The following is a 12,215-nucleotide window of genomic DNA, read 5'->3' as shown; positions in this document are numbered from 1 at the left end:
GGGGTTCGGAGGTGGCGGTGGTGGCTGTCTCGAAGAGGCGGAGGGGAGACGGCCAGCAGTGGTGGGCATCGGCCTGGGAGCAGGGGGAATGATGTTGCGATGCCTGATGTTTCAAAAAACTTGCTTACGGCTGGTCTTGTTTCACAGACCCGCCCAACCCAATGAGTACTCTTAATTGGAACTGTCGTGGCTTGGACAATCCACGTACAGTTCGCGAGATTGTGGACTTGGTGTCCTATAAGAAGCCCGAGTTCGTGCTTTTTTTATTTTTTATTTTTTATTTTATAGAAACCTAGGTAGGGTGGATTCATGCTGAACGGCTCCGTGTTAAGCTTGGTTTCAATGGTCTTTTCTATGTTGACAGTACTGGATTGAGTGGTGGTCTAGCTTTGTTGTGGAGGACGAATAACATGGCCAGATTGTTGAGTTTCTCGAAGAATCACGTTGATGTGGAGGTAAGTGTTCCTGGTTTTGCGAAGTGGCAAATGACAGGTTTTTATGGCTTTCCTGAACGTAAAAGACGAGGTGAGTCCTGGGAGCTATTAAAATCACTTGCTCGTAGGTCTGATCTTCATTAGGTTGTTTTAGGGGATTTCAACGATCTCCTCTTTCAACATGAGAAGCGGGGCGGGAACCCCCATCCTGATGGCCTCCTACGCGATTTCGGGGATGCTATTGATGATTGTGGGTTGTCTCAGTTGCCAATGAAAGGTTATCGTACACATGGGAGAGGGGGGAGAGGAACGGTGGGTTGGTTGGAGGAACGTTTGGATAAAGTGTTAGCCACTGGAGGTGGCGGGAAGGGGTGGTGGGAGCTAATGTAGTGAATCTATTAACCCGCTCCTCTGATCATTCCGTTTATTTCCTTGGGATTTCGGATCCTCGGGTGAGGAAGGGTGGTGAAAGGAAGGGCTTTCGGTTTGAGATGGTTTGGCTGCATGATGAGGGGTGTAGAAGTGTGGTGGAAAAGTCATGGGACGAAGGAAGAAGTATGGGTTTGCAGGATTGCATTGTGTTATGTGGAGACCGATTGTCGCGATGGGGAGGTGATCGGTTTCACAAGTTTGGTGAGCAGATTATGAACCTCCGTAAAGAACATCTACACCTAAGAGGACGCACAGATCCAGCTTCAGTGGCTGAGTTCCAACGTCTTGAGGAACACTTGAGCCGTATTGAAACCTAGGAGGATGCTTATTGGAGACAGAGGGCCAAACAACATTGGCTCAAGGATGCGGATGCCGATACAAAATTCTTCCACATGTATGCTTCTCATCGTAAAAAGAAGAATACTCTCTCTAGACCAATGAATGATTGTGGGGATTGGGTTGAGGGGGAGGCCATGAAGAATGTTATTCTGGAAAATTTTGATAATATTTTCTGCTCTAACCACCTTGAGAATGGGGACAATTTTTTTTGGGGCATTATTCCACAGGTTACTCAGACACACAATGAATATCTACTCCGCCCTTTTGAGATAGAAGAGGTAAAATATGCACTTTTTTCAATGTTTCCCGATAAAGCACATGTGCATGATGGAATGAATCCGGGGTTCTATCAGCATTTCTGGGATGTGGTGGGTGGGGATGTTTCGAGTTTTGTCACTGGCTGCCTTAATTCTCGTACCTTCCCTTATGGTTCGAATGATAGAGATGTTGTTTTGATCTCTAAGAAAAAGACCCTGAACTGGTCTATGATCTTAAGGCTATAGCCTTGAGTAATGTGGTATATAAGGTTATGACTAAAATGATTACAACTAGAATGAAGCCACTAATGAAGGAAATCATATATGACTCACAGAGTGCTTTTATACCTGATAGGCTAATCACAGATAATATCCTAATAACCGCATTGGTTGGTCATTATTTGAATAGAAAACGGTGTGGGGCTGTTGGATGTGGTGCTCTCAAGTTGGACATGGCTAAGGCCTATGACCGCATGGTGTGTTCTTTTCTTCGTAGCATGCTTTTGGCTCTGGGTTTTGATAGTTGGTGGGTGGAGCTTATTATGCTATGTGTGACTATAGTATCTTAAAGCGTTTTAGTGAATGGCTCTCGTAGTAGCCCAGTGACGCCAACCCGTGGCTTAAGGCAGGGTGATCCATTATCCCTCATCTTTTCATTATTTGTGCAGAATGGCTTTCTTTGTTACTATAATAGGCACAAAATAATGGTTCTATTCATGGTTGTAGAGTTGCTAGAGGTGCTCCCCTATCTCTCATTTGTTTTTTTGCTAATGATAGCCTCTTATATTTTAAGGCCAATGCTCAGGAGGCTGGGGAGATTAAACATCGTTTATCTGTGTATGAGAATTTATCTGGGCAGGTGGTAAACTATCACAAATCTAGCATATGTTACAGTAAAAATACACGAGAGGAGGACATGGAAGAAGTGGCGCAAATTTTAGGGGTTGTCCAGGCTCCTAATTTTGGTAAATATTTGGGGCTCCCCTCTTTTGTAGGAAGAAATAAGAAGACAACTTTCTCGTATATTGATGATAGACAGAGAATTAGATCCTGGAATAAGAAATTGTTATCGCAGGCTTAGGAAATCTTATTGAAAAATGTGGCACAGTTTATGTCTACTTTTTCAATGAGTGTTTTTTTTACTACCTGTGTCTGTTTGTAGGGCTATTGAGCGAACCATTTCAATGAGTGTTTTTTTTACTACCTGTGTCTGTTTGTAGGGCTATTGAGCGAACCATGAACCGTTACTGGTGGGGATCTGGAACTGACCGTGGTATTCACTGGAAAGCATGTGATAAATTATGCATCCTTAAGAAACATGGGGCCTGTGTTTTAAGGAACTTCGTGCTTTTAACCTAGCTATGTTGGGCAAACAGGCATGACGTTTACTTACTAAGGTTGATTCTGGTGTCACGTGTTTACAAGGCTAGGTATTATCCTAAGGGATCATTTTCTGATGCATGTTTAGGAAGTAACCTCAGTTTCTGTTGGCGCAATATTATGGCAGCTCAGGGTTTGATTTGTAGTGGGGTGAGGCGCATGATTGGGAATGGGGAGTCTAGAGATACAGACTGAGGGCTGGAGCTAGCGTAATGGGTTTGATTGACCAGGATACTAGTTCGTGGGATCATTCTATTCTATATGATATTTTTCTACATACTGATGTGACTCATATATTGAAAATCCCTATTTCCCAGGCTATGAGACACTTGGTATTGGCATGGAGATCCTAAATGTTACTATTCTGTTAAAAGTGGCTATAGACTCATTGTTGGGAATTATGTTGATAATGAGGGCATTTTTTATAAATGGCTCACCTATGGAAGCTCAAAATCCCTCAAATGAAAAACCTTTCTATGTAGAGTTGATATCCTTCCCACTACCAAGAATTTGCTTATAAAGAGGGTGAATGTTATCCTACTTGCGCCATGTGTGGAATCAGGCATGATAACACTATGCACTCTTTGGTTTTGAGTGATTTTGCAAGTTCCATATGGACTCAATCTCACCTTCCAATCCATAATATTGTGACAAATATTTTTCATGTTTGGTTTAGTGAAGTTTTGAATATTCTAGACACTAATGGGATTATGTACGCAGCTGCAATTTTATATTATATTTGGAAAGCAAGAAATGAGGCGGTTTGAGATGCTTATCTTCCGATGCCAAGGAAGCTTATAGCGACCACCACTGCAGCCATGCAAGCTTGGCGCCGTGTACACCCAGACTGCGGCCTTCAAGCGCCTGCCGAGCCACACGACCTTGCTGACGTCGCCATGCCTGCCGAGACCCATCCTGCTGCTGTGCCCAACGTAGCTGCACCACTCCACTGCCGAGAACCTGTCGCTTCGACGCCGGATACCACCACATGACGAACAAGGCCACAGTTGGTGTGGTCCTCCTCGACGGAAATGGAGGGTATGTTTCGGCTTTCAATGCTTCTCTCCACTTATGGCCGAGACATTCGCATGCAAAGAAGCCTTGTCATGGTTAAGGAATCGCGGAGAGCGGTCTATAGAGTTACTCACGGATTGTCAAACGCTTCAGCATTATCTATCATCCGCAACTGCTCCAGTTCGTTCATATATCGACTATGCTATTGATAGCTGTAGATCTTACATATCAGCTTTCAATTACTGTTTAATCAAGTTTATTCCTAGATCAGACAATTATTTAGCTCATTCTTTAGTTTCTACAGCATTTGATCAGGCTACTACTATGTATTGTGACTTTGTCTCTCCTAACTCTATTTTAGCTTATCTCTAATAAATGCCGCATTGGTTGATTTAAAAAAAAAAAAAAAACCAAGTAACAACGACAACTTTGGAAAGAAAGAGTTTTTTTTTTTATTTTTTTATTTTTATTTTAAGAATTAAGGGTCGGTTTAAAAATTTGGAAAATATTTTTTTAAAAATAATTATTAAAAAAATAATTCATTTAAAAAAAAAGATTAATTTTTTTTGTGTTTAGTTGGGAACACTATTGTTTGTCATGTCAGGAGATCAGCGAACAACATGTCAGGAGATCTGATTCATCCACTGGTTCAAGTTCTGGACTGTTAGTCCACCGGATTGTATTGCTGCTCTTTTAATTCATGAATGAAAGTTTTATGTTGGTTTCAAAAAAAAGTTAAGAATTGTACTTTTTCTATTTGGTGTATTTATTTTTTCTTGAAAATGAACTTTTTATTTCTTATAACAACAACAATAACCCCATTATTTACCATTGCAATTTGCAAACATTATTATTCACTTCATTGAGATTTGATTGCGGTAACGGAAATTAATAATGATGGTAATATCAAATTAATTGGATGCAATATTAATGTTAATTACTCCTTACTATTTTAGATTTCGTCAACCAAAATTACTTCTTTGACTCCCTATTAACGTCTGAGAAAAACGATATTTTATTTCACAAATGCCCTTGCAGTATTAAATGTATACAAATCACTCTGACTAAAAATATGTATATTATGTGTTAAAATAATGTACGTTATATGTTAAAAAAATGTACATTACGTATTAGAATAATGAAATATCTGAAATAATAGAATGTATATTATGCTTTAAAATAATGTACATTATGTGTTATAAAAATGTATGTTGTAACTGGCCGTACGAAAAAAATAAAATTGAACAAAACGATGTTATTTTGGACCGGGCGAAAAAAAAAATAAAATTGAACAAAACGACGTTATTTTGGACCGGGCGAAAAAAATAAAACTGAACAAAAACGGCGTCATTTTGGACTTAGTCCACACAGCTGTGTGAACCACAATCCACACAATAACTATTGGGATTGGAAAATACTACATGTACTCATATTTTTTACTCTTTAACTTGTACTCTCACACACAAAATCTTATGTAGACACGTGTATTGGGACTCACAAAAAAAGTAGTCTATCAATACCCGCCACATAAGGAGTAAAATTTAGGGAGTATGATGGGAGAGTCTATATAGTAGAACTCATTATACTTATGCTCAAAGTGGGTAGATCCCTGAGCCATTGAGTCACTACTTTATCGGTGTGTGGGGTTGTTTGGAGTTGTGGATTTAAGGAGAAAATAAAACACTAGATATGATGGAATGATTTATAATTATATTATTGCAATGATAAGTAAGTTATTTAATAATGCAATATTACAAAAAGTGAATTAACCAAGCTTAGTAAGGTCATTGGTGATGAGATATTCGGCAACGGAACCATATGTTTTATCGGTGAGATGAACACCGTCCCAATGCAAAGCCTTTTCGGGATTGGGGCATCCATTAACGCCGTCCGATCCACACAATCTATTGGGGTCGTAGTTATAGTCCCCGCCGGTTCCGCAACAGGCTTTCAGCAAATTTTCGGTGTCCAATCCAAAGTCTGCTGGGTTCTTGAGAACTCTGAGAAAACCAGCCCGTTGATCCCCTAAAACCACCTTAACACCTTCGGCTAAGAACTCATAGTTGAGGGGAGAAATTTCTTTGTCCAAGAGATCGTAGTGGGAGTTAGCGAGGTTGTTGTAATCTATGAGACATCCCTGGTCGTCGTAGGATGCCGGGTCGGAGCCGGCGGCGGCTGTGAGCTGAGCGGGGAGGCACCCGAAGGGATACGGCCCGGGAACAAGTATTTGCTTCGCCCCTATCTTGATAATCTCCCTCACGCCGGCGGCGATGGCCCCCACCACCGACGGGACGTAAGTGTAAACTTCTTCCAGAGATTTGCCGTTGTCGATGGAAGTAAAATAGTCGTTGCCGCCGTACTCGCCGAACACGAACAGAGATTCTTCGATCCTTTTCTTGCAGCCGTCGGCGGTTTGCCGGCAAGTGGAGTTAAGGTGCTCATCGAACCACTTGAGTTGGGCGCTGATGGGTTGCTTGAACGTCTTGAACTTAATGCTTCTCGCAGTGAAGAAATCTTCGTCCAGCGCCGTTGCTCCGGCGACCGCGAAATCAACGCCCTGAGTGAAGTCCGCGCCGTCGTTGAGGTACGGCTCCAGAAAAGAGAGTTTGTAATGGGTGGCGAGGTAGTCTATGACGAGGCGGCCGTCGGAGAATCGGCCGGTGGGTTCATGGAAGAAGGTTTCGCCGTAAGGAAGTTTTCCGGCGTCAAACTGCATCCCAAGCCCAGAAGCAATTAGGTTTCCGGTGTCGGAGAGAGAATCTCCAAATTGGAAGATGGAGTTCACAGTTATTTCAGCATGAGCTAAAGGAAAGAAGACGATGAGAAACACAAACCAAGAAGAAGAAGAAGAACCCATTATATTATATTGCTGCATGCGCTAGCTATAGCTCTTGAATTGGATGAATGATTGAATGATTCATTTGCCCATGCATTGCTGCAATTTATATGCTCAAGGTTTGTAGTTATTTTTTGTAAATAAATCTTAATAATATTAATATGCGTGATATATGTAGGAAACACGTTACAAATTATATATTCATCCAATTAAAAAGGAATTGGGATTGATTCAAAGGGAATAATAAACGGTTGGCGCGGTTTTGTTCAACGAGGAAGGGGGATATGTATCGGCATTCAGTGCACTCTTATCAGATTGTCTCTCCCCGCTTATGGCTGAGGCAATAGCATGTAAGGAAGCCTTGTCTTGGTTATGAAATCGTGGGGAACGCTCGGTACGCTTATTCACAGATTGTTTGACCCTACAACAATATTTGACAAATCAAGCTGTCACAGTTCGGACTTACGTTGGCTATGCCATTGATGCTTGTAGAGCACGCATTATTTCTTTCGATTACTGCTCAGTTGACTTTATTCCTAGATCAGAGAACTATTTAGCCCATAGTTTAGCGGCTTCTGCATTTAATTCTTCTACGATTATGTATTCAGACGATGTACTCTATTTCTGAGTACTTTTAATATATGCCTTATTGGCCACCTTTCAAAAAAAAAAAAAACTGGTTTTCCTTTTAAATAAAATTTTAATTTTAATTTTAACTAGTACCATAAATAATCTGGTTTTCCTTTATTTTTTATTTAATTAATAAATTATAATTATGTATTCAAAAAAAATTATAATTATATTTAATTTTTAATTGGTACCATATACTTTTATTAATTTATATATACATTTATTATTTATATTAGCACTAGTTGTAGAAAAGTTTTTAAAATATAGAAATCTTTTTTTTTTCTTTCAAAATAAAATTCTTATAACCCAAAAATGTTTATCATCTTGTAGCTAGTCTAATCAAATTTAACTATAACTTTTTCTATAGGCAAATTATTGAAATCAGTAGATATTTAATTTATTAATTACTAATTGGTTTTCGCAAGTAAATTACTGAAATTTGTAAATAGTTATATTGAAATTATTTAATCAATTATATTACTGTCAAGTACGTACTTTGTGCTCAGATAACACCTTTGTAGCTCAGAACTCTGGTGGTGGAGTGGTGGGTTATTGACTCTTTGAGCTACAATTGATAGAGATATTAACCTTAATTAGGAGGAGGTCTCCGGCCTGCTCTTAAGAATATACCATTATTGTTGGCATTTGTTTATTTTTCTTTCAAAAGGTTGAACCTCAACCCTAAGAGCTCCCCACATCCCGACCCGACAGAGCATTTGGGAGGATGTAAATTATGGTAAATCAACTAAACATGAACCACAAAGGACATTTGTTTATTATGATCAATGATGTCGTGGGCATATTCATGGATTCAAGTACCTTGTTTTTTTTTTTCTTTTTTAATTTTTTGTTAAATTTTTTTATTGAATATTACTGACTTTATTACAATGTAATATTTATCTATGCATACTTTCTAAACTTATTGAAGTACAAAGAATCAATGTCTCCATTGGAGTTCAAACATGTGACCTAATGAAATACCTTCTTTTATTCATTAGTTATTTTCTCAATCTTATTTGGCTATCTTTCCATGTCATAGCCAAGCACCTTGTGCTTAGATGACACCTCTATGACTCCCCTTGAGAGAAAGTCACAGGACCATACCCCGGCGTGGGGTGGTGAGACATTGACTCTTTGAGCTACAATAAATAGAGAAAATATATATTTAACATATACTACTTTGTAATAGAGTCAATAATATTTAAAAAAAATCTTTCCATGTCGTATGTATTGATTAGCTTTTATTTAGTTGTTTATTTTTATTCCTGATTAATTATTCATCATATATATTTAGGCTAGATAATAAAATATAGTTAGTACAGTATGTGTAATTCTTGTGAGATACGTCACTTGTTACTAAAAAACGATAGGACACTTATGATCTGAGTTGTATAGTTGCAATTTGATGTGCCAAATTTTGACCCTGTTGCTAGAGGCTACGTTATTAGGAACACTCTAATTTTATTAATTTAGTCAATATTTTTTATTTTAACTTTTATTTTTTTTGAGATACTTTTGTTTTTTATTAAGCTAGTCAATAAATTATAATTTTTTTTGAGAGAAACAATAAATCATAATTATATTTAGTACAATATAATTTTATTGATTTGGATACATTTATTATTTAATATTAACATTACTTGTATTTTTTACACATGGTTTCCACTATTGTTCGTTGGACATAATGACTAAACTTTTTGCTTGCTGAATTATAGCCATTTTTAATGAGTGGGAAATTTTTTTTTTTTTTTTTTTTTTAATATAGAAATCTTTTTTTTTTTTTTCAAAATAAAAATCTTATAACCCAAAATAATTTATAATCATCTTGTAGTACGGAGTAATTAACATTAGTTACGCATCCAATTAATTTGATATTGCCATCATTAAATTTCAGTTACGGAAATCAAATCTCAATGAAGGAATGGAAATAATAATGTTTGCAATGGTAACAGGGTTTTTTATTATTTAATGAATTTGTACGCTAAAAGTATCTCAAAATGAAAACGTCTGAGAAGGACGATGAGAAGGGTGTTGGGAACATTAATGAGGCAAAGGTTTAGAAAGTGTCTTTACCAAGTGTCCCACATTGGAAAGCTAGCCCATCTTATCTCACCTTTTAAACACTAACTCCTTTTACAAGGTTTGAAGTGTTATGGAGGGAAATAAGGAGAAACCGCGCGCGCGCTGTCGCAACCTGCCCGCCCCGGTGGGGTGGGGTCAAAGTTTTGCACCCCCTCTATATTTTCGTGGAATAACTAGTCACCTTGTCCGCTTTTCTTTCTAATCTTCAGAACGTGAGCGAACGGAGGCGTTGGTTTTGTCCACACTCCACACTTTTAGCTTTGTCTGTATGGCTGAAAGGGGCTGGGCGGTTATAGCTTCCAGTATATAAACCGCCCTTCCCTGAGCTCTGTTGTTATAGCTTCCAGTATATATATATAGCTTCCGGTTATAAGGTACACTTTTCGATAACGTAAACACTCCTGAGCTCTGTTGTTCTGTGCTAAACCTGTCGAAAACTTGCGATTCCCTGGTCGTAAAGGTTTTTAAGGTAGTGTAACAACACGACACAGAAATCTATAATCCCCATCTTCGATCACACGATACAGCCATATTAACAGTACTGCTACGTACAACATTGTTTGTTTTCGCACTGCAAAACCAACAATTAAAAACCTTTACATTGCGAATTCAACAATGGTTCAAGAGACAAACCACGCCTCTGATGTCACGCCCATCCAACCTCTCACTGGAGGTCTGAACTACAGAAGATGGTTCGCGAAGCTGGTGATGCTGCTGGAATCAAAAGACGTCGATTATGTGAAAATCGAAGATCCTGCAAAATTCACCATGGCTGACGTGCAGTCCCTAGCCTCGTCTGCCCAGAAGGATACTTAGGTAACGGCTTCTGACGACTCTACTGATCCTGACGCAACGACAGCAGTGTCCAAGGATCCCAAGTCGACATCAACAGAGCCTTCATCAATATCCCAGGCTGTTCGTGCGAAATACGAAAAAGACAACAAGACTGCTCGCACTGCCATACTCCAACGCATTTCAGATCCTTTGTTTGACATGTTTTCAAAGCATAAGTCAGCAAAGCTAATCTGGGACTTACTTAAGGAAAAGTATGGTGGTGACGATGCAGGAAGAAGGAAATATGCAGTAGGACGATGGCTGCACTTCATGATGACAGATACCAAACCAATTGTTGATCAGGTACATGAATTTGAGAACCTCATTGCAGACCTGAAGGCAGAAGGAGGTGAAGTCAATGACGTTGTCCTGTGTGATTCACTAGTTGATAAGCTGCCCGAGTCCTGGGTAGACTTTAAGAACAAAATGAAGCACGATCGACGCACCTATACCTTGCAACAGCTAATCAGTAGTCTCAACATTGAAGAAGAAAACCGTCTGGTTCACAACACTGTAACCGCTACAGGTAATTTTAAAGCAAATGTTGTTGAAACTAATGCAGGCTTTAATAAGCCTAAAGCAGGTGTTAACAGTAGAAACCAAAGGAAGAATTCCAAAACCAATAACAACAATAATCGTGTCAAAAGTGGCCAAATTCAGAAAAAGGGGAAAGGTTTTGGAGAATGCTACGTTTGTGGTAAACGTGGCCATCGTGCTGCTCAATGCTACCACCGCAAAGGAAGCACGAACCAGAACACTCAAAAGCCATCCGCTGAAGGGCCTAAAAGCCAAGCTCACATAGTGGAAGACGAAGAAAACTCAGATAAAATAGCAGCAGTAATAACCGAGGCTAACACGGTAGAAGATCCAGACGAGTGGGTCGTAGACACAGGAGCGTCACGCAACTTCTGCAACAATAAAGATCTCTTCAAAGAGTTCGAGCCAATCACTGGAGGTGAACAAGTGTTCATGGGAAACTCCAGCGTATCCCAGGTATGTGGTAGAGGAAAAGTAGAAATAATGCTCGGGTCAGGGAAACAAATAACTTTACAAAATGTGCTCTTTGTTCCCACCCTTCGTAGAAATCTAATTTCTGCAGGCCTGCTTAATAAGGCCGGAATTAAGCTAGTTTTTTAGTCTGACCGAATGGTCATGACCAGACGTGGAATCTTTTTGGGTAAGGGATACTTACGTGGAAGACTTTTTGTGCTAGATGTTACAGTAGTTAGAAAGCACTCTGATGTAATTGGTTTTGAAAACCACATCCCAGCCTCGCATGTTCAAAACGTTAATAATAATGCATATTCTTCTGCTTACATTACTGTCTCTTTAGATATGTGGCATGGTAGATTAGGACATGTTAGCACAAAATGTTTAAACAAAATGAGGAGCATGAATTTGTTGCCAAATTTGTCTAATGATGCATGTACATGATGTAGCAAAAATGTGAGTGATGGTGAGTGTACGGGTGTGTTATCGTCCTCAGGGGATTGGGGGATATGGCACGCAATATGCAATCACAATAAACTAGGCACTAGCATAAGGAAATCAACAAGAAGCTAAGCAAACTACAAGTTTAAGGAAATGATAAGACTAACACATATACACAAAGATAAACACAAAATAAAGAAATAGGACTCAAGCTAGGGAGCATTATCATCTAGATGCATAGCACAACCTAAGGATTGGGGAAAATCACACAACCAAGGAATAGAGGGGATGCACGTAGGAATCCTAGTCTATAAGTCACTCACGTGAGCAAATTAACAAGGATTAGAACAAGGAATTGCCCACTCTCGTGGTGAATCAACTCCAAGTTCTTCAAGAACACAAAGCATCTAAAACCCCCAATTACTCCCATTTTCATAGGAAAAATCGGGTTTATGCAAGGAATGGCTTGGAATCTTGACCCAACTCTCATTGAGGCCAATAATCCTCCAAAACATGTCAATGAATGTTGTACACCAAGCATTAACA

The 12,215-nt window shown here is 39.1% G+C and overlaps 1 protein-coding gene across 1 annotated transcript; it reads right to left on the bottom strand.

Moving 5' to 3' along the window:
- Nucleotides 1-5,621: 5,621 nt before the first annotated feature.
- On the bottom strand, nucleotides 5,622-6,713 carry LOC109164744 (acetylajmalan esterase-like). Its single transcript, XM_019313293.1, has one exon. It carries the CDS (start codon nucleotides 6,711-6,713, stop codon nucleotides 5,622-5,624), a length of 1,092 nt encoding a protein of 363 aa, XP_019168838.1.
- Nucleotides 6,714-12,215: the final 5,502 nt, after the last annotated feature.

The sequence above is a fragment of the Ipomoea nil genome, unplaced genomic scaffold (genome assembly GCF_001879475.1).
Source record: "Ipomoea nil cultivar Tokyo-kokei standard unplaced genomic scaffold, Asagao_1.1 scaffold3069, whole genome shotgun sequence".
Taxonomy (NCBI): Eukaryota; Viridiplantae; Streptophyta; class Magnoliopsida; order Solanales; family Convolvulaceae; genus Ipomoea; species Ipomoea nil.
Note: the sequence above shows the minus strand (reverse complement) of the source record. Positions and strands in the feature narration are given on the sequence as shown.